Genomic DNA, 23760 nt, shown 5'->3' with positions numbered 1-23760 from the left:
GACACAACAATGCAATTATGAGCAGCGGTGACACAGTTTGGTTTTCTCAGCTAACGAGGGAAAACAGAAGAAACGGCACAAAACCAGACACGGTGAGATGACCTCTCCAACACCTCCCTCTCTACACTTTCATTCACGCTTAAGAGGCACAACCAACCGCTACATCTTTTTTTGGTTCGGTACGTGAAAGTTGGGGCTCAGTGGATCCATTTTTAACTATGAGCAACAGATAATTAAAACAGGCCAGCATAAATTAAAAATAGCACCGCAGTGTTTGTTCTTCCAGCTATTAAATTTGTGATCAGTGATCAAAACAGAGCGCTATAATCCATCTCTGATGATGTTGATGATGATGATGATACTGGGAATTCAGCTTTTTTGGAAGTTGCATGTTTTAGATGTTAGAAAGCAATAAAGAGATTTCTAAAACTAAAGCAATGAGCGTGCCCATTCAGCGGTGCTAACTTTATTTATTTCACTAATGTACGCTAATTTGTCCCATAAAATGTGAACCTATAGGAGCGCTGTGCATAAAAAAGGCTTTCATTTGTAAAACCCTTTGAATTAAAGAAAGGACTCTTCATTTTAGCCACATACTGACTGCTGAAAGTAGCTTCTTGTATCAGCGAGCACTGAAACGTGTTCTCGGGTGAGGAAAAGAAACGTTTCTATGTTTTCAGCTTTTATTTCCTGGAGTTCTCACCTCAGAGGGCTGGGTGATGCATTTGCCTTTTCCAGAGCACTGAGGGTCACTGAAGCTGCTGCCGGGCTCCACACAGCTGCTGGCCTTCACCGTCAGGTTGAGACGGAGCGTGACCTCCGGGGCCGTGGGAGCGCCAACGCGAATCACACCTGCCACAAGAGAGTGTGTAATCTGCTCATTTATACAACAAGTACAGTAATATGTGAAATGTACAGACGCAGTCTCTTTGGATGGATAATTGGACTCAGTGGTGGAGTTTTTAACCATACAGCAGTCTGAAGATGTACTTTCTTTTTCCATTTTCAGACACAGCTCATCATTTATAAATATCGCAACACCTTTTGGAGAGTTTTTAAAAGGATTCCTGGTCCCCAGAGGATGAATTCTTGGCAAGCCCTTCTCTTTTCTCGCCTAGCGCTCAGCTGTACTTTTAGCCTTTTAGCATGTTGAGTGAATCATCAAACATCGGCCTGCAGCAGCCACACACAGCTTTCATTTAACAATGCTTTAGGAAAAGTACACACCCCTGCCCCAAAACTGCATAAAACTTAAGTGGTAATAAAAGAATTGATGGAGGCAGTTCATTACAGTGACCAAAATAGAGACTGCGCCTCTCTGTCTTTGTCTCTCCCCATCTCTGGATCTATAAATGTAGAACATCTCCTATTATAGGTTCAATCAAAGCTGACAGCTTCGCGGGCACTCGGATAAAAATAGCTTCGTAGTGGATATCACCTGCCATTCTTTTGGAGCAACACCACCGGTGACGACAGCGATGTTGCAAGCTCCTCGGCCAATCGGAGCCCTGATAAAACAATGCGTGTTCCTCCGTCATCCCCGACCAAATCATCGTCAGCACAATGACACTGAAAGTCGGACCTGCACAGTCATTGCGCTTTTAAACTGCGAGGAAAGCACATGGCCACAAACATCATGGCGTTTCCATCCCATGTGTAGATGGGTGCCTGTGTCTTTCCTCCTTTCCCCTGCATGTTGCAGGGAAACATGCAGCACGCTTAAAATCATGCGTAGATGTGAGTTTGGTTTTGATGCAAGAATTTTTATTCAATAAATGCGATACCGTCTGCATCTTCATCCTTCTCCCACAAATTGTCCTTCATTCACGCCTCCTTCACGCCCCTTTATCCTTTCCTCTAATCCCTTTCTTTGTTGTCTCCTTTCCTCCCTTGCTCCCTCCTTATCTAACTCTTCTTTCTCCTTCTTCCATCCTTCCTCATCCTCTCTTCTCTCTGATTTAACTCCCCAGTGTCATTGCCGCCACCCCACCCCCGTGTCCTTCTCTTTCTCCCTCCCTCCGTCTCTCTCTGGTGAAGCTGCCACCGAGTTACCAGACGTGTCAAGGTCAGCAGCCGGGAAGAGTAGCGAAACAGCATCAGGTATGTAGAGCACACACAGGGGTCAGCCAGCCCTTCAGTCAAAGGAGCGAGGCTCCAATTAACCCCCGGCGGCACCCGCTGCAGCTCACACCATTGTTTTTTGGCACCACTCTGTGAATACTCAAAAACTGTCCGTGTGAAGCTCGGTATTAAAACACAGATGGAATATCAGCATAAATGTCTGTTCGGTATGCAAATAAAACATTCTGACTCACATATGCAAATGTTATGTTATTTTCCCCCGATGACACTGAAGAATAAACGCCGCAATTACAACTTATTTAAATTCATTAATCCTCTGATGTTTTTGGCTCGGCTGTAAATGATCTATTTGGAGCTTCTTGACAATGTTTCAAATTCAGCTTTTCTGTGGTTGTTGGATGAACTGCCATACACATTAAATAATAAAAAAAAACACACGATTCTCTGTAAATATGTATCTAGTTTTAATAAAGTTATGGCTGGTTTGGAGTCATCGAGGGACTTTCTATTTATATTTCCCACAATTTTTTTATAGATCATCCTCAAACTTCACAACAATACATCAAGCCTTGGGGGACATGAGTACCTAGGTGGGCTAAGCATTTGACCTTGACCTTCATTCTTAGGCAGCAAGGTCAAAGTTGACCTTGAAAACAAAATTCCAGAAACCATATCAAGTAATGTATCATATGACAGGGCATGGAGACCGCTGTACAACGCACTCAAATCTTAAAATCTTTACAGCCTATAGAAGCTAAAGGTTTCAACTAATTCTGCTGCAATCATATCGGCAAAGTTAATAAAATTTTAGTATGTAGTGCTTCAATGTTATGGGTCAAGGGTCAGAGTCACATGAATTAGGAAAAAACTTTAGTTTCTATTGGATCATCTCCAAACTTTGAACCAATATATTTGTCACTAGGGGGGCATTGAGCTCTTTAACTTTATATTTTGACATTAATTAATTCGCTACACTAGATTTTTATATTACCAATGCTGACATCACAGATTTGATATAGGCCCTGTCCTTCAGGAGGAGTTGAGCTCTTGTTTGTTATGTTTCTGTCATGGTTAATCCACCAATAAGCACAAGCTCTTTAATCTATAATATCTATAATCATTGTGGTTAGAAATGTTCAAATTAAATGTTTATACCAAAAAAAAGCAGAAAAATAGTACAAGTGTGTTATTATTTTTGATTAAGATGCCAAACTGCATCCGTTTACTTGCGTTCCTGAACATTTATTTTTAGTGGTCGAGTGTTGCGCCTAATTCATTTGCAGTGTTTCTGCTCAAATTTGGATATTAAAACATGAATTCATTTTAATATTTGCTTACAAAATAACATAATTTTCAGTTTTAAAAAAGTGTTTTCTTGATTTTATGGCAGCTGGTCGAATAAATTTGTTAAGCACTGTATGCCTATATTTTCTATACAATCTATGAGCCAAACATCCTGATTTACCAACTTTTTTAAAGAAATTATTCATAACAAAGTAAATCCTCTGTTCTTCTCAAGGCTGTTTAATTTTGATGCCTTTAAGTAAAGACAAATCCAGATTCTTGGCTTCTGTGTCCAGAAATACAGCTCAGGGCTGGTTGCCTCAAAGAGCTAAATGCTAACATGCTGATGTTTGGCACATGTCCACTATTGTAATTTCCTGTGTTTGCATACTAATATTTGTCAAAAGGCATTATTAAAAAGTACCAGGACGCAGGAGGCTTACTCAGGAAGTAGTTCTGTCCCAGGGGAAGCAAGTGGTCTGGCACCACCAGTCCATCCAGGGCCTGCAGGAACCACATGGTGGTGCCGTTCAAAATGGACGAACGGAGGAAACCCTCTTCGTTCACTCGCCACAGCACGGGAGCTCCACTGGCATTCACCACGACCCTGGTTGGAGCAGAGACAGGAAGGGAGTCAAGTATGAGGAGGCTGCTTTCCCAGCTCGTGACGAACGCTTACAGCCTTCAGTGTGTAAATCATAGATTGCACAAGAAAATTCAAGACTCAGTGCGCAAACACAATCCATGTAGTGCACGCTTTTGCTACTGTATACCTAGTGAGGGCTTAATCCATCTTGCCAGCCATGAACCTTTTTAAAATGTCAGCATGTCAGCTTGAAATATTAGACACATGAATGAATCTTCTATGTGAAGCTGCCTGCTTCTGCTAATGGTTATTTTATTCAAAAGAAGAAGTTTGGTGAAATATCATCCTGTGTGCAAACGTCATGGTCGACAGCAGCTCAACAGTCAGTCAGTTTTTGTACCGAAGGACATTTTGTGCGGCGTACCCAGGACCGATGATTAAAGTACTGTCCTCCTGTTGGTGAGTCCAAGCTGGGATCATAGTCAGGTCTGTGAGTAATGACTGCCAGAGAGGTTGATGCTTCTTGTGGAAACACTGTGAATCTTGTGAATAGAGTTGTGAAATACAGCCAGTGTTGCTGGCATCCATCATTCACACTGAGCCATTAAATAGACCCCCGGGGACACGAAGGTCTCTGCAGACCACATAATTCAAACATGAGTCACATAAAAATACCAGTGACACCAAAATGATCTGTTTTGTCTCTTATTCAGACAAACCTATTATTGAGCAATTCCAAATTAATGTCTATGCAGAGGCCAAGATCAGCAACCCAAATGATATCGATGAGACAAAGTATTATTTACAGAGCTCAGTCCATCTCTCACTCCTACCAAAGCCACAGCCAACACGGACCATGAGGGTAAATCCCGTATCTGGAGGCCTACTGTTCTGGGGATCGTGCTGCCAGCAGGATGATCTAATCCCTCTGGGCAGAGCGAGAAGAACAATGCGCGGCATGTTTCCTGCCAGAGACGCCGAGCTCCACCAGCTGCTTGCTGAAGAGACAGTAAAGAGCAGAGCCAAGCCGAGCTGAGCCGAGCTGGATCACCACGCAGAGCAGAGTGAAATCTGTCACTGGGGGTTGTGAGAGGGAGCAGCTTCAATGAGCCTCCTCTTGTTTAAATGCAATTGAGAAGCCCTCTAACCCCACTCCCACACCTAATCCATCCAATATTAACAAAAACAAAAATCAATCTGATTATGCTCTCAGCTCCCGCCGTCACGTATCTGTTCTAATGAACGCTTGTTACTTATAAGAGCAGTAATTATTATTATTACCTCTGTGTGCTTTTCATACACTCAGCCACAGATGAAACAGATTTACAGAGAAATTAGGATAAAAAAATGACAGATACCGGATGTGCCTGGCTTGACAAATAAGCACACACGAGTGTTTGTAACAAGCTGTTTGATTCATTACTAAAACATAAAATATCAGAGTCAACTTTGCTGGCATGAAAAAATATAAAATGGTAATAAATTATTCAGAATTAAAGACTGATATTCGCAGTGCTGTGTAAACGTACTGAGCCAACCCGTCATGGGAAATAGGTGCAGGGACTTATTATAACATGTGTAAGTGTACTTGGCAATACAGTATATGAAGCATAAACAGAGTTTATACAATTCTAATAAGCTCAATATTTAATGACCAGTCTGAACTCTCTTAGTCCAACTTCCTTATAATGTCTTGAAGTAATCTTCAGGAATAGTTCTCCAGGCTTCCTGAAGGACATCCAAAGCTCTTCTTTGGATGTTTCTGCCTTTTGTTCTGTTCTCTGTCAAGATGATCCCACACTGCTTCACTAATGTTGAGGTCCGGGCTCTGGGGAGACCAATCCATGACACGCAGTGTTTCATTCAGTGTTTTTCTATCCAGGTGTGCTTTGGCAGCATGTTTGGGATCATTGTTATGAAGAAAAAGCAAGTTGCTGCAAGTGATGCTACTTTTCTGTGTTCATTCTGTATTTCCATCATTTTGACAAGATCCACAACACCACAGGCTGAAACGCAGCCCCAAACCATGACAGATGGTTGCAGACACTCACTTCTGTACCTGTCTCCTGATCTCCTCCATACATCCTTATGATTGCTCATTTGGATTCCTCGCTCCATCAGACTTCTTGCCACTGATTTTCAGTCCAGTTCTTGTGTAATTTGGCATACGTCAGTCTTTTCTCCCTGTTTCCCTTCCTTAAGAATAACTTCTTGACAGCCAACATTCCACTGAGACCGTTTCTGATGAGGCTTCAGTGAACAGTAGATGATCAACTGAAGGCTCAGATGCATCTCTCGGGTCTTGTTGGTCGCCTTGCTGGAATTTTTCCAGTCTTAAGGACATGACTTTCAGATTCTGTTCATCTGCTGTAGATACCTTTTCTTTTGTCTTCCACTCTCCAGTTTCCTCAGATTTCTTAAGGATAGACCCCATACTACGCCAGGTATCCAGCTAACAACTCTCAACTTACCGGTGCAAATATTTTATCTTATGCCTGTCAAACTATGCTGTATTTGGCATTTTTTGCTACGTGTTTTGTGACAGACTGCTAGTAACAAAGCACTTAAAGACACAATTAAAAACTGGTTCTTTGTAGACACAACACTGGCTCATACCGCGAATTAGGTGCCTTTTTGGACTTGAATGATTCATAAGTGAGTTTTAAGTGGCTTAACACTCCTCTGAAAATGGTCAGGTACATGAAGTGGACTGAAATCTAGTAAAAAAGCAGCCAATTCTACGGTGGCCCTGAGAGGCCAAACGGACTGCAACTTAAGAAAACACCAGCAATAAGAAAAACGCTCCAAAAGCACACAAAACACAACGGAAATAGAAAAAACGAAAACAGAAATAGGTTAAAAAAAAAAAAAGGGGAAGTGTTTCTGGGGAGACAATAACTCGACGGACCAGTTGCAGGAACCCAAAACATGCTGGGTGTGTTTTATTATGATTCATATAATACTGATGACAGATTTTTAGGCTAATAGTTAGACTAACACACTCACCTCTCATCTTTTCTTTCCTCACAAAACCGACAGACCCTCCACTTCTTTTAAGTGTCTCCCAGCGCAATTCTTAGCATATTTTGGTTCCTGCAACTTGTCCGTCGGGTTATTGTCTCCCCAGAAACACTTCCCTTGTGCTTTTGGAAATCTGTTTTTTCCTATTTCCGTTGTCGTTTTTCCTATTTCCGTTGTGTTTTGTGTGCTTTTGCAGCGTTTTTCTTATTGCTGGTGTTTTCTTAAGTTGCTGTCCGTTTGGCCTCTCAGGGCCACCATACAATGCCCAAAGAAAGACCTTCAGAAAACCTGGAAAACTATTTTTAAACATCACTAAAGACTAAGACTTTTACACAGCAATAAATGTATTATTTAAAAGAGGACAGAACTGTTTAAGTGAGCCAATTTTGTTTTTAAAAAGAAGTCTGCCGGGCACACTTTGCGGTCCATAAGGATATATTGTAGGGTTGAGCTGAGGAGCGAGGGCAGGTTGGATGAATCAATACGACGGCTGTCCCACAGCGCTGCGGCAAAGAGGTGGGCTGAGCCTGGAGGTGAAGCTACGAGCAGTGACTGCAGTAATAAGATGGTGGACGGGCTGCTTGTAGCTGAAATGAGTTTTCCTTTGCTTCAGCCTGAGGCGCAACATGAGGAGCCGAGATATCCGGGGATCTTCAAATGAAAATGTGCCTGGTGATATCTGACAGCTAGTCCTGCATTTGAATGCTCTACACTCATGCGTGTCGGGAGTGTGTAAGGCTTTGTTCGACTTCATGTTGGCATTTGTCTCATTTTTCGTGGCCAGTGAATAATTGTAACCTATAGTGATTATTATTAATTCAAAGCGCTTACATTAAAAGAGTTCATAGTCTTGCGAGTGATACTCAGGTTCAGCGAACGCACGTCTGTTTAGAGACATGACAGCTACTCTCTCGGGCCTCTCTGGGATCTGAAGCTTCATCATCATACTATCAGCATCTCTAAATCGATGCCACTTTTGGATTGCTGCTTCATTCCTAAGTGCGGTGCGTCGGGTTTGTAAGAGTGCCCTTCACTGCCTGCATCTGGGCGTGCGTTCAGGTGTCATGTGCAATTATACAGTATGAAAACAAAGCAGCAGCAGTTGATTAACTCGCAGCTCTCGGTCTGCGGTTGTGATGAGGGGCCCGAGTCGTGCCTGCAATATGTAACGAGGTTCTACATAAAGGACGCCCAGCATTCACCTTGACCATTCCTTCAGCATAATTCACTGACCCTTATTTACTGAGCAAGAGGAAGAAAGTTTGCGAGCAAACAAGCTCAGAAAAGACAGAACGCACTTTCAGTCACGTAACGCCAGAGTCTTACGTGCAAGAGCCGAGTCACGAGGGGATTCAAGTGGGAGGCAATTAGCTTAAAAATCTTTGAGCTCTGTTCTGTTTCCAAGGAAAGTTTCTGCATGCAAGTATGCAGATGAAAGGCTGCACAAAGCAGAATCTATTTTAATGTATCTTGATGATAATTATGCGCCCGATATACTGGACAGCGTGCTTTGTTGTTCCTCTTGCTGATTAGGAGCCAAAGAGCCAAGCTAATTTTGCTGAGATGGTTTTTTAAGCTCGATTCTGGTGTTTGTGTGCTCACATAACACAGAGGTGAAAAGCAATCACTGGCCACTTGTAGGTGAAAGTTTTCCCCACAACACCCTCTCCTGAGGGCATTTCCACATCACTGAGCTAATGCCACAAGTTCATGTCATGTTGTTCACGCAGTAATTACAAAAAGCTGAGATGGGAAATTTTCCTGGTTGTAAATGAAAGAGTTGTAAGTATCAGAAAAATAAATAAAAATTGCTGCTGCTACAACTAGACTGCTAAGCAAGCACTCCGAATTATGAGGGCAGGAAAATAGCTGATTTAGGATTCATATGGTGTGAATACAGCTCAAACCCCTTTATCAGGAGTTTTTTTTTCCATTATAGCACCACTACAAAAATACTTTGATCACCTGTCCAGGGTCTACACGGCCTCTGATAGCTGGGATATGCTGAAGCCCTCCCCCACAATGGACGGATCGAAGAAGACTAATAATTCCAAAGCACTGCACACAAACAGGTGTTTCCATCAGAGCGTGTCTGAGACATTGATTTGTCAATATTATTGGCTGACAGTGGCCTATCACAGATAGAGCACTGATATGAAACAGACTTTTTTCACAGCATAAAAAGCAAAAGACTATCCTTAGGGAACTCTGAAATTATGTCATCACATGGTTTGTCGAGCAGAGCATCTCCAGCTCCAGTGTTCGCAACACTCTCGTACTCTCGTGTGTGTCACATGCAGTGTAGTGCATGCCACAGCTGAGCAGACAGAAGCAGTGTCTTCACGATTAGTTGAAAACTAGTTTATTTAAAATCGGTGCTATTTCGTCTGTGTAGGTTCTCAGTTGTCCACGTTATGGGAGTCTAAGGAGCTTGGAAAGAAAGCACTGGACTTCTTTAAGTTTCAGGAAGACGTTTCTCATCTTATCCGAGAAGTTTCGTCACCTCTAAAACTGAAAGATGGAGAGTCCCAGGTAGTGGTAATCCCTTAACAGGGTTTTGACCCACTTATACCCACTCATCACATGAACCAAGGTATGAAAAAAAAGCCATGTGTCATTACCACTAGTAGTGAAACATATATGCAAATTAATATTTCACTAAAATGTCATCAGAAGGTTCAATAAACACTTCATTTTCAAAAAAATCTGAATTTTCTGGCAATTATTTTACAGCTCAGACTTTAAAGGGCTAATCTCAAAGCCCTTTAAAGTCTGGTTTACCGAAATGGCAGAGTGAACAGAAATCGTAGTCCCTGTGTTAATATTAGTTTGGAGTAATTTAGCAGCAATGACACATGACTAAAACACAATGCTGGTGTCAAACTGTCTTTTTGCTATCTATTTTATTTCAGTTGGATGAACGTGTGCGTTTATTGAATTTATAGAAGCTCCCATGTACACAAACATGTTCCGGGTTCGTATTCCCAAGCAGATTTATTTGGTCTCTGAATCTCTATTGGGAAAATTTAATTAAGCTGTCATTCTGTCTGCTGAGCAAACGGCATCTCTTGAGTAGTTAAAAGAAACCAGACAGATACAGCGGAAACAGAGCGAGATGAATAAATAAGGCCCCACAGGTAGAGCTCGCCCTGCGGGCTGTGGTTCTGGTTAATCAGAGCTTGCTCTAAGGGGACGGCAGTAAGTTATAAAAGGTACTTCATGGTACTCTTACTTTACAGCCGTCTCTTCAGGCACCTCCAGAGACAGAGTCAGAGTTCCTGATGTCAGCTCGCAAAGCTCAGGACTCACACAGTGCAGACCCTCGGTCACCTGAAACACACACGCATCACCACACAGCATGAAATCTTTGTACTTTTTTTTTTTTACTTAAACTCTACAGCAGCTTAAATTTACTTTAGAGGTTATCTCACCCTGTCTGCTTCCCACTGCACTACCAGCAACCTCTGCCCAGGTTTGGGTTGCCATGGCTGCAGGGTGGGAGGAGGCGGCGTTGTGGTGGTGGGGACGGTGGTTGGTTGCGGCGGCTGAGTGGCGGCTGTGGTCGTGGAGGCGACCGGGGTGGCCAGCTCAGGAGCGGAGGGGGTGGCGGGGTCCCAGTCTGCGGCCGGCAGGTCCAGCAGGATCTGATCGCACCTCTCCCCCTCGTAGCCTTCGGCGCACTCACAGGTGTAGGCCTGCTCCCCCTCCTCGCTGCCGTTGCGCTGGCTGCAGTTTCCATGGAGACAGGGGCTGCTGGCACAGGGGTCTGTGAAAAACTGAGATAATGGAGAAAATAAATAACAGGCAAAACATCAAGAGGAAGAAACAGAACAAAAAACACCCAGATGCTTCTCACTGCTGTCCTTTTGCAACTACCAGAGCACCTTTCGTTTTTTTCTTTTTTTGCCTCCACATCATTTTTTACATCCAAATCACAAAATGTCAACAGAGTAGTCAGCTTCTGTTTTAATGGGCTCTTGGAGCGGGCCCTTGAACGATGTGGAGGACAAGACATTTTATAAGTAGTCCAAGCTCGCACTCATCATTTCCCTTTCCCTCTGTGCTCAGCGTCTTCTTTTATTGCTCTCTGACTCAGCTTCCTTGTTTATATCCTCATCTCTGCTCTTACCTTTTATTAAATTTTGGACTCTTTGTTTCCAGTAAATTGTCGAGGGACTGCATTTCTTCCATCCCTTCTTATGTATATATAATTTTATTTTTCCACTCTCACAGCGTGGACCCACTTACACTTTGTCCCAAAATACGGTTTCCCCCTCATCATGCAGCAAAGAGAAAAATGCACCCTGACAGCCTCCTTCATGCTGGTTTCCCCCATCAATAATTGATCATATTTGGAGAAAACACTGAGGCGTGGATGTTGAAGGTGAAAAGGGGCAAAGCCGCGTTTATGAAGCTCGCTGTCTCACACTGTGTTTGGCTTTCAGAGCCTTCTCTAATCCCGCTGCCTCTTTTTCTTTTTTAAAGCAATTTCCCTGCAACATCCTCAGGTATCTGTGACTCCAGCTGTCTAATATGAATGAGTGTAGATGCAGTTTTATTAAAGGCAGCTGAAAACAAAAAATCAGGGTGAACAGAGGCAGGGGAATGATGCTCACACCAAAAAAAACCCCAAAAACCCTCAGTGCATAAAGATGCGAGCATGTGAGCATTAAGTATGTGTGAGAAGCAGCAGAACAACAAGGCATCATTAACAGTCCACTCTCTCCACAAGCAAGTCACAGCTCATTAGTGCTAATCTCTCTCAGGTTTTTACAAGCAATGCTTCTATCAAACTTTCCCTGCTCCGAAGCTCAGAGAGTCCCAGCAGTCCCAGCGAGCCGCTCAGCAGTGGTTGCACAGTCTGCTGCTCTTATCTGCACTCAGACGGCACCGGGGATTGAGTTTATCAACCTTTAGAGAACAGCAATGCTGCCTTATTGCAGGAAGCATTAGAGTCCGGCTCATGACCTTTTTCGTGTGTCACTCCTGATTTTTTTCCCCCTCCATCCTAAATGTCTCCATCCAGGCTGCACGAAATGTGCTCAAGCACAGCACGACAGGACTAGACCCAATGAGGTAAAATCTGCATGACAAAAAAATCCCTGTCGCTTATTGTGAAGACTTTCCGAGGCTCAAAGTAGAGGTGATATAATCCTGCGCTGCCTCGTCTTCTAGTATTCTAGTAGCATGAAGCACCTCAAGCTAAAGCCTCAGTATAGAGATAGTTATAGCAATGCTTCTCTGACAGGGTTGATCAAAGTGAACATTATTATCTTGAAAAGTTAAGTTCGTGTTTGAACTTTCTTTAAAAAAGTGGCAGGTTTAGATGTTTGCCTACATTTGCAGGACTGTCTCAGCACTAACACAATTTATTCTTTTGTCATTTTTGTCTGAAAATTTCTGATGCTGAGTAGATAATCTGGAATCATCAGTTCCAAAACTGTTCATTCACTTAAAAAAAGACAATATACTTGATTGGATGTTCTTAGTTTTTCACAGAACAGAAAAACTAAACACACCTAGGATTCAGTACCTCGTAGAATCAATAACTTGCAGTTATCATTTTCTGTATTACTGTATCCGTCTGTCACACCATTGTGGAGAAATTTTGGTCCATTTTTCTTTACAACGTTCATTAAGTTTTTCTTGACATTTTTCCACAGCATTTCGATTGAGGTCTGGACTTTGGACCATTACAACACCTTGATTCTTTTGCTATTCTGCCATTTTGTTGTAGATTTGCTGCAGTGCTTGGGATCATTGTCCTATTGCATGACCTAATTTAAGCCAAGCTTTAGCCAGCAGACAGATGGCCTTGCATTTGACTCTAGAATATTTTGGTATACAGAAGAGTTCATAGTAGTCTCAATTGCTGCAAGGATCTCAAAACAAGACCAAATCACCACGCCTCCACCACCGTGCTGAACAGTTGGTATGATGGTCTTTGTGCTGACTTCACCAGATGTGTCCCTGTGCATTATAACCAGACATCTCTATTTTTATGTCATCCGTCCAAAGCATAGCCTTTCAGAAGTCTTGTGATTCTTCAAATCCAATTTTGAAAATCTAAGTCTAAACCTTTCCAAATAAGTTATACTGATTAAGTCTTTTTATAATTGTACTGTCAGAACTTTAACATTTAATTAGCTAATTGTGGCCTGCAGAGTCTGACATGTAGCTCTTGGGTTTTTTGCAGTCTCTGAGCATTGCACAGTCTGTTGTTAGGGTGAATTTACCCAGATGTCCACTCCTGGGACATCTATGACTTCCACATTGACAAATGATGTTTCTCATGGTGGAATTATGGACTTATAACCCTTCCCAGACCGTGAAAGGGAGGTAACAGTTGCTGCTTTGAGCATGTTGCTGATGCTTTTCCTTCTTAGCATTGTGTTTACACACACCTGAATGCTCCAGACCTGCACACCGCCAGAACATCTGCTTTCATAGAGGTGCTCACACTTGCTGATGATCATTTACTCAAGTGCATTTGATCAGCAGCACCTGGCTGCTGCTTACACTCTTAATTCCTATGGAAGCTGTACAGGTGTAGAGCTGCAGTTGATTAATTCAATAAAAATGTCCTTAGTCTGTTTTTGTAATGTGTAAGTTAGCCTTGGAATAGATTCACAAACATTTCAAACAGAACACCTATCTGCCTGATCAGATCTTTTACCAGGACAGGGGAGGTGTGTGCAGTAACTCTTATCACTTCAGTACCTAGATGCTGGTGACCCTGTGGGCACAGTTCTGCCCAGCATCACTCTTATCATGATGTCTTGACATGCTTGGTGTATTAGGTATTCGTGTTTTACGTGTCTTCCTGCATCATTTTTCTGATTGTTCTGCTGCACCAGACCGCTCATATGCCTGGGGTCTGGCTAACCATGTGAATCAATTTCTTCTAAGCAGCTGATAATAACCCACATTAGCTCCTTTATCTATATCCCCACATGCTCCAACACACAGTACAAAGAGATCCTCCGAGGCCAAATTAATTGCTTCTCAAGGTGCTGTGATCTATTTGCTAATTTGAGATAGCCGCCCTGAGGAGAAAAGATCAATACAGCTGGATGGAGGGAAACAACCACAATACTTAAGCACTGGCAGCCACAATTTAACCTGGTGGAGGAGCTGGATGAGTCTGTTTTTAAAGACATGCCACACACACACATGAAGACACACGACTTTGCCAACATTTTTTACTCAGTCATCCAAATCACTGAGTTCACGTGTTTCAATCACGTCGATGGCCACAGGAGTATAAAATCAGACATCAGATGCGGTGGTATAAAGCACACCACCAGTGGACTCTAGAGCTGTGGAGATGTGATGAATCACGCCTCTCCGTCTGGCAGTCTGACGGACGAGCCTGGGTATGGTGGTTGCCAGGAGAACAGTACTTGTCTGATTGCACTGTGCCAACTATGAGGTTTGGTGAAGGGGGGATTATGGTGAGGGGTTGTTTTTCTGGAGTTTGGCTCGGCCTCTTAGTTCCAGTAAAAGGAACTCTTAATGTTTCAGCATAACAAGACATTTTGGACAATTTCAGCTCCCGATTTTGTGGGAACAGTTTGGGGATGGTCCCTTCCTGTTCCAACGTGACTGCACACCAGTGCACAAAGCAAAGTCCATAAAAACATGGATGAGGGAGTTTGGTGTGGAAGAACTTGACTGGCCTGCACAGAGTCCTGACCTCAACCTGAACACCTTTGGGATGAATTAGAGTGGAGACTGTGAGACAGGCCTTCTGATCCAACATTAGTGTCTGACCTCACAAATGTGCTTCTGGAAGAATGGTCAAAAATTCCCATAAACACACCGAACCTCGTGGAAAGCCTTCCAAGAAGAGTTGAAGCTGTTGTATCTGTATTAAGAATGGGCTGTCACTCAAGTTCATATGCGTGTGAACGCAGACGAGTGAATACTTTTGGAATGTAATGCATGTTGTTCCAACCGTGGTGGGGGGACACATTTACATGTACATACATACATTATATATTTCTGAACATTATTGTTTAATTGGAGATTCAAAGAGGTGAAAGAAAGTAGAAGCATGAGGAAAGTGAGCAAAGGTTTTATTTAAAAGTAAGCATGTCACTGCTGTGATGCATCAGTAATTGCAGAAGCTGAATACACACAAGTAGTTAACTAAACCTGGGAAGTATGCACGGTCTGTCTGCATGCTTTACAGTGGCAGTTTATCTGTGTATTGCCACAACTTAACATGATAATTAACAGAGGTGTGATGACGGAGTGTTACATTGCTAACGGCTTCTTCTGACACCCTGACAAGGAAGCAAACGTTGATGCTGCGATGACTTGACAAGCTGCGTCAGTGAGCTGTAGCTGTAGCAGTTAGGAAGACATGAAACTGCACGTTTGTTAAAGCAGATGTCTATATTCATTGTGCTCTTTATTGGCTTTGTGTGGGCTGTGAAACATCCTCAGGAAGTAACATTTGGTAACTCAGCCTCTCAGTGTAAAGAATGTAGAAGTCAGCATAGTGTATTTTGAGGATATTGATACTACTTGCCATGAAAAATGAACTGTAAAGGCTGTGAAATGGGTTCTCGAACGTTTCGGGTCTTTTAAGAAGCTCAGATTGAACGGCAGAAGTGCACTTGAGCAAGAAGTTGCACAATATGAAGCTACTGTACCTTCTGACCTCAGAGAGTATGAAAAGACTCAACACAGATTAATAAATCTTCCAAAGCTTTTGTTATTTCGCTCTAACCAGGTGGCCGAGCTGAGTTGCTGAGTTGTTTTGCAGCTTGCTGTGTTTGAGGGCAATGGGTGTTATTTGAAAAGGTGATGCAATAAGGAAGAATCAAGCATAATAACTCAACAGCTACTCTACTACAACTGATGCTGCAAAGTGGTTTTGGACAAAAAGTGCAAAGCTTTCAGAATTTCAACAAATTATTTTGTGCAATAACCGAGTAGTACGTAATCCATCCAAAAATGAAGGCAGCTCTGAAGATAAAAGGGGGATCCAACCTTGTACTAGCAAGGTGTACCTAATAAAGTGTCTGGCGAGTTTATAATGTGAAGCAGAATATTAGCAGACTATTAATCTCATTCAGGTTTGAGGTGAATATCTGTGCTTCCTCGTGGTTTTAATCACTCTTTTCAAGGGTTTAAGTTCAAAAATGTAATTTAACTAAACAGAGTTCAACAAGTTAATGTGAGCCTCCAATCGTAATGCCAACAACTGACTGAGTGCTCCATTTCACCATTATTATCAGCCACTTGTTTAAGTGCGACTCATTCGAGTGGCTGGTGATGACAATACTGCAGGGGTTCACTTTAATGGCCGCGTTGTTCCGCGAATCACACCGAAAAGGACGACTGAAACACGTATGTTAAGAATATTATCAATGGAGCAAGTGAACCACTTATCACAAAAAGGAAATAAGTTTCGTTTATGTAGACTTCTCTGTACTTTAAGATAGTAACACAGAAGCGCCTCAGTGCTGCGCCATACTGCAAATGTCGATCAAATGTATTGATCTGATATCACGTAAATACAGACATTTTTTATAGTGCATGTTTGAAGTGTATTTTTCAATTTCCAGAGAATGAATGAATAGATAGATAGATAGATAGATAGATACTTGTGTGTTTGTTTTTTGGCAGTACTGTAAGTGTGTTTTATCGGTTCTTCGCGCGCACACATGGAGTCAGTGTTTGCCCAGAGTGTCCCATCATGCTGCAGAGAGATGATCCGTCTTATAATCCACTTAGTTCCTCACCTGGACTGTTTATCACCATTTTACCTCCCTCAGTCACGGTGGCAGCAGCCTCCCCTGGCCTCCGTAGAGGGAGAATAGATCCAGTTTCTCTTCAGCTCTCTCTCTCATGAAAACATTTGTTCACAAATAGCAGAATCAGGATCTCGTTGGATACATTTGTTCTCGCTGCAATCTGATCTGAAGGAATATCAGCAGAGATGACAGCAGGATGTGTCTGCACGATTCTTCTCATTTAATGTTTTACTAATGAGCGATAAAGTAAAAAATTGATGCGCCTGAACTAGATCCATCTTCTTTCCGAGACCGGGCGCGTTATTTGTCGAGCATTTGCTGTTTGCTAAATTTAAGGCTACAGAGAGAAAACTAGAGCGTCTTTGGCTCTCGCTCACTCTCTCTGCATTGTGTAGTCTCAGAGGAGCAGTACAAATATCAGGGAATATGAGGCTGAGGAGAAAATACAACTCTGCAACACTCAGGCCGTGTACTTAGCACCGCAAACGCAAACAGAGCTTTTACGGCACTATACGCTGCAGACGGACAGCTGTGAAACACACGGCATCACCGCAGTTTGGGGAATTAAAACCAGAGCTTTGTGATTGTAACAGCCAACAAACAGTCTGTAATTATATAATCAATCACACAGCAATTAGCTGGATGAACCAAATTAAACTTTCATGTAGCCAGCAGTCATTTTTATATGAAATGTGCGGTGCATAATGAGCACCCGCAAGTCAGCTAAAACAAAATATTTAATTCATGATAGTGACAAAATAATACTTGGAAATCATCCCTCAATGGACCCATTTCTCCCTGCGGTACTTTCTGAAGTCTTCTCTTCTGAGGTTTGGGCCCAAAGTGATTTTGCATGTACGCAGTACACACGCCACAAAAAAGGCCGAAATCCATGAAGCCGATACACGCTGAATCGGCCTAATCAAGTGAAAAATTCACTTCACATGACTCTTCTGGCTTGGACTCTTTGGATCCGCTGTCCAGACAGAAAGCCTCGGGAAAATGTCTTCTTCGGTGAACTCCTGCTTTATGAGCCAAGTGACTGAGGGAATATAGCTGAGAAGCAAAAACAGACCAAATGAGGCATAAAATATAATAAGCAAACTGAGAAACGAGGAAGAGGCAAGGCAGGAAAGCAGTTCAGACAAATATATTATGAAGACGTAGGACTTCTTGAGCCCATACTGAATACCTCTCAGGATAATGGCTTGGACACAAGAAGGAGCTTTGTTTTTGTCTTCTAATAAAAGATAGACGAGAAAGAACAAACCTCCGAATCAGAATATACGAAAAGGAAGCATGTGGGGTCTTGCAGACAATTCAAATGTTTAAGCTCGGTTTGAGTCTTTTTAGTTATTTCTCTCATGACGCAAAACTGCGTTAAATTCTCCTGTCCTTGGCAGAAAAGTGGTGATTTTTTTTTTTAACAGGCCACGTTAGCAAGAGGATCAACATCTCTGGAAGAGAGTCTAATCACTCCCCCGTTTTGTAACACAATAAACTGATGGAAATGCTGCCGAGAAACTGTCAAAAAAGTGAAAGACTCGATGAGTCACAGCTACACTGTATATTTTGGGATCTGGGCCTTTAGCTGGTGTTAATTTCTAATCCTGTGAATAACATGTTTGCCTTGTTTTTAAGTCTATATTTGGTAAAAACTTGAAAAGAAATATACAAATGGTGCTGTGATATTTGCTAAATAAACTCTGCTGGTGATATGAAGGCAATGTGAGGCTAGATATCCATGAAAAAAGCAAACTGTGGTAAAATGCTAATATGACTAAGCACAGTAAATCCTCTGCTTTACTTTAAAAGCTGAAGAAGAAGATAAAATGTTCTAGTTGTATGAAAATCTAGTCTCACTGTGTGAAATCACAAAGCAAAATATCTCTGATAAAGAGACTGAATGATGAAGATGAAAAGGCTTAAACTAGACACGTGTTTTGTAGAGTTGTAAAGACAGAATCCAGCTTAAGTTTAAGATTAAGAGTTTGACTCAGGTGCCTGTAATTGTAATTCCTGCCTTAATTTTAACAATGCGAACTGATGCCTCAGTCACACATGCCTAGAAACTGGTTGCCAAGGACTTGACAACATCTTGCAGCTAAAAAAATTTGTATTCCCTGACTGGTTGGCTGGTGATTGTTGGACATGACTGCATGAAATCAACTGCAAACAACCGGGTGCTGCACCAAAACCCCCACTGTGATTGCTTTGGTTACCAGTGCATTGCCAGAGCTGGCTGTAGTTTGCATGGCAGACACAGACTTGTTTTTCAAGTACTCGTCAGCAAATTCCCCAACACTCATGAAACTTGAAAAGATTTAATAACATTTGCTATCAAAGTAAAGGTTTTGCCTTACCAACATGTTTCAGAAGCGCAACTTTAACTTTGAAGGTGAACATTCTCTGTTTCCTGTTTGCATCACACTTTTCAGTTTCACTACCACCTGGGGGGAGCAGTTGTATGCAGACAAGCTGGGGTCCTCCATGCAAACTATGGGAAACCGTGAAAACCTGTTAGCAACCAAAACAATCTGGTTGTTAAGTGATGACGTATGAACCTTGCTTCTGGATCCAAACTACTCTGCGTTTATTAAGGCTGTTGTGTTTTTAACATGTTTTAATGCTTTGTGTATTGTTCTATTTAATCTGAACAAGCCCCTAAAAAAGTCAGTGTCGCTGTCGGCCTCTCTGGGCTTTTATTACCACTATTCGGCAGCATGTTTTAAAGCTCAGTTTTTAAAACCTCACAATGTAACCACAGCCCAGCCCATGCAGCAGTATGTTAATGACTAACCTCGTATTGTGGATGGATTATCTCAGTTGTTCTCCTGACTTAAGTTTGGTCCGTTTACAGCATCCTGCCATGCGATTACATTTGTCACTAACCATAGGGAAACCTCACTTTAACTTTTATCGAGTGGAAAAAAGTTAGCGTTCATCCTCCAGCCTCACTTTGCTAATGTGTTTATATTATGCTAACCATAGCTGTGTAGCTAGCCGAAACACTATGATACACCAGCTAGCCCAACTTCAGTAACCCTACAAATGTTACTACTGTTTAGTTTTCTGTCTTCATTTATGTCTGCTATTATAACTGAAAGCAGAGCAGTACGTTTTGAATTTTCAGAAATCCCTCAGTCAGAACATGCTATATCATCTTTAGATGGAAACTAGTGAGCTAACGCCCTGCTAACTTTTAACTCCGTTAAACTTCACAAATTATGTTTTCATGGATTCCTGGATGTTAAACTTAATTGTTACACCTGGTAGAGCAGCCACACTGATCATTTTATTAAAGATGAAAGAACTTAGTTTGTAACTCGCAGTGATGCCGCAGTGTTTGTTTGAGTTTGGGAACTGAAGCAGAGTTTGGACCCGTAAACGGCTAATGACGTCAGACTTAGAGACCGGATTGTAAGGAGATTTTCAGTGCAGTACCTTACACCTCTGCACGACCAGGTTCACTTATCAACACCAAGCAACCTCCAGCAACCCCTCACCCTCAAAGAGAGTGTACTTTTTTCCCTACCAACCTAATGCTACGTCCACACGTTTTCACACATAGTTTTCTCTCCGTTTTGGCCTCCCGTCCACGCTGAGACGGTGTTTTCACTCATGGAAAACGCAGTGTTTTGAAAACGCTCTCGAAAACGCATACATTTGAAAACGGTGCTTTTGCATCGCAGTGTGGACAGCGAAAACGGAGACTTTCTAAAACGATGACGCATGTTAGTCATGTGATGCAGTCATGTGACCAATTAAACTAAGATAGTGGCGGGCATTATACAGCAGTTGTTTTGTTTGCTCTCAATTTTGACACCCCTATTAAAGATTAATATCAGTCTGTACATGCTCCAGATAGCTTTTTTTCAAATTCTTTAACCTTCACTCGCTTTTGCAACTTTGTTCTTTTGTGTTACTCACAGCAACCGCTTCACCTCATTGTTAGTCCATTTAAAAAACTCGGTGCTTTTCCTCGACATTTTGCCACAACGTTTCAAAGAGCCGGAAAGTAAATAAGCGTTAGACAGAAATGAGGCAGGTTGAATCTTCTTGCGTTTCACGCATGCACAGTACTGGAACGTAAGCGTTTTCAGCCGTTTCAATGTGGACGGGCAATTCTGTGGTCACGATGTCCCAAGAGTGTCTGGTCATTAACAACTCTCAGCTAGAGATAGCGATGGTCACTTCTGTAAGAACTGTGGCAAAAATGTGGCTGTGGAAGTATGGTACAGACGACACAGGAGCTGTAACTTCCCATTCCAACTTTATTCATCTCCAAACTACAACTGGACACATTGCTCCAAAAACCAGCAGAACCCCTCCTCCCGACCTGGGTGTGAGTGGAGCCCTCTGGTGGGCCACCGCATTACCACATTTTGGCGACCGTCTTTCAGCATGAGTTAAAACAGTGCTATTATTAAAAAAAAGATAAAAAGATCAGAAGCATCTACCATGGCAAAAGAGATTTGCACATTACATACTTCGTGTTAAATGATGTAATGTGTCAGTTTTCTCCGAGGATTCAGTTCTTCAGTTTTACACTGTCACAAATTCAAATATGAGAGTAAATTATTTCCTTTAAGACTACCTCACTGCTTAACATAACAATGTTCACCTCACATCATGCCATGCTGGCATGCCAAACACACTGGATTCTTCCCGCAGTTCATAAACTGATCAGGTCAGGTGAAACCCCAGCTACCTACTCTTCAGTGTCAGTGTTAGTCTTTAATAAGTGTGTCTTTGTATATAAGTCATGTTATGCACTGACAAGCTGTCAAGTGTCCGGCGCTGCTCTGTCTGACTAGAGTAAGAGGATACCGAAAAGTTGACGAGTGAGATTATTTTTCGGAAGAAATGACAAATTTATTCGCCACTTTTCCAAATGAAAAAGTAATCACTCCGCCACCCTTGTCCCGCCCTGTCAACAATATCAACTTAACAATATTCAAAGACGCTGTAATGCGCTGTTTTGAGCTTCTGCCTTAGGAGTTCAGCGATTTCCTGTCAGTATTCCAGGCAGACTTTATTGCTGTTATGATTTATTACACCCATCAGTCAGAAAACCACCCAGCATGAAACCCCCCTCATGATCCAGCCTCATCACTTCTGCTGTCAGCACAGACACTTTTCAGATTCACACCTGGAGACTTTTTCCCCTTTCTGCGACAGCCTTGAACAGAGTAGGGGGCGGGGGGGGTGACTGGTCAGATGTTTCCATACTAGAAAAAGAAGACCTGCAGCGCCAACGAAAAGATATCAGTGACCTAATTCAGGAACTTTGTGTTGGCGCAAAGCAGCATAAAAAAAAACAACAACAACATGAATCAAATTATCGTCTGGGAAGAGAACGAGAGCTTAGCTGCAAATGAAGGCTGTTCATCTGCTTCCAAACACAGCCTAATCAATACCCATATGTGCTTCTTGCAGTCCGTGTGAGCTTCAGAGCTCCAGCGGTAAAAACCTTCAGCTCCAGCACCTTCCTCTCTTTGGTCAGAAAGAGTATTCATCTTCATTTGCATGCACTTCCAAGAGGGTGCTGTGTTTGCCTGCTTGTTCCGACAAGCTTTTATCTCATGAGCCATTTTAGCTATGAAGTTAAACTGAAATTAAAAGTGTCAGCTGTCAGCTCTGCTATCTGTGGGATGATTGACGAGCCTCAGACAGAGCTAAAGCAGGAACAGGTGGTGATCTCACTGACACCATGGGCAGCTTCAGCTTTTACTGTATGAGAGAAGTTAAAGGTACAGTAATATATGAGATACACATATGTCAGAGGTATGTTATCTATTTTTTCCACAATTCAGCACACCTAGTAGTTACTAATGTTGTAGATTACGTACAGTCCTGTGAAAAACAGGATTCGTTAGCTTGTAGAATCACTTTTAGCAGCAAAAACTTGAAATGATTGTTTTCTGTGTCACTCTAATGTCAATGTGTCTGTCTGTCCTATGCAACATTGCTTCAGTGCATTGAGGTTTGCAGGTATTTGTTTATGCAGAGCTCTCTCAGGGTCCTGCCAAAGCACTTTAGTTGAGTTGAGGTCTAAACATTGACCGGGCCATAGCAGCACCTTGATTCTTGCTGCTGTGCTTGGGATCATTGTCCTGTTGCATGACTGAGTTTGGACCAAGCTTTAGCTGCCAGACAGATGGCCTGAGATTTGACTCCAGAATACTTCAGTACACCACCATGCATGACAGCTGGTATGTTCTCCAAATGTAGTGGTGTGCGTTAAGCCCAAACATCTCCACTTTAGTATCATCTGTCTAAAGGTTACTGATCCAGAAGTCTTTCGGTGCTTTGTTCAGGTAAAACTTTGTGAACTTAAGCTGTGCAATCAAGTGTCCCAATTTCTGATGCCTTTCTTCTTGTGTGTTAACACTCATCTGAATTCTCAGAACCTGCAAACTACCAAAACCTCTGTTTTTACAGAGGTGCACACAATTATTGATGATCAGGTGCTTAGCATCACCTGGCTGCTACTTGCTCTCTTAATTACTATGAAAGCAGTAAGGGTGTAGTTCGTTTTTAGGGAAAGCGGTTATTAGAATGGCTGTCATAACAATTCAATAAGATGATGATATGTCAGAGTTGTTTACAGCTTGTGTCACTGTCCTCGGGTGTTTCAAAACCATTATTTTATGGTTCATTTTGAGTTGGATAACTGTACAACACAAAACTTTACAAAATTCACTCTCTGTAGCTCTGCCTTTGTCTCCACCTGTTGCTTCTGTTTCCAATGTGCCTGACAAAGGAGATGAATGTGTATGAATTGTAAAGCTCCGCCCACATATGAGGTGATCCACTCTTCATCTATCACAGTTAGATGCAGTCAGACCCTGTAACCCTGAATCATTCACTCCCACTGTTAATGTCTTCACCCCTGACCTCAAAGTCAGGGGTGCATCCAGAGGGAGGGCACTGGGTGGCAAAAGCCCCTCCCAAAATGTGATTTCCTTATCACATATGTTGCTAACCCTTAAATTGTACTGTGCGTCACTCTTTATT

The 23760-nt window shown here is 42.3% G+C and overlaps 1 protein-coding gene across 1 annotated transcript in view; it reads right to left on the bottom strand.

The window, feature by feature from the left end:
• dner (delta/notch-like EGF repeat containing) overlaps window positions 1–23760 on the bottom strand; it is a 73343-nt gene that overhangs the window by 22764 nt on the left and 26819 nt on the right. The window contains exons 2-5 of the mRNA XM_063493965.1: window positions 10405–10749; window positions 10206–10303; window positions 3810–3973; window positions 704–852 (exon numbers count right to left, since the gene is read on the bottom strand). Of these exons, the coding sequence (XP_063350035.1) occupies window positions 704–852; window positions 3810–3973; window positions 10206–10303; window positions 10405–10749 (756 nt within the window). The remainder of the gene's footprint in view (window positions 1–703; window positions 853–3809; window positions 3974–10205; window positions 10304–10404; window positions 10750–23760) is intronic.

This window comes from Pelmatolapia mariae, linkage group LG14 (assembly GCF_036321145.2).
Source record: "Pelmatolapia mariae isolate MD_Pm_ZW linkage group LG14, Pm_UMD_F_2, whole genome shotgun sequence".
In the NCBI taxonomy this organism is placed as follows: Eukaryota; Metazoa; Chordata; class Actinopteri; order Cichliformes; family Cichlidae; genus Pelmatolapia; species Pelmatolapia mariae.
Note: the sequence above shows the minus strand (reverse complement) of the source record. Positions and strands in the feature narration are given on the sequence as shown.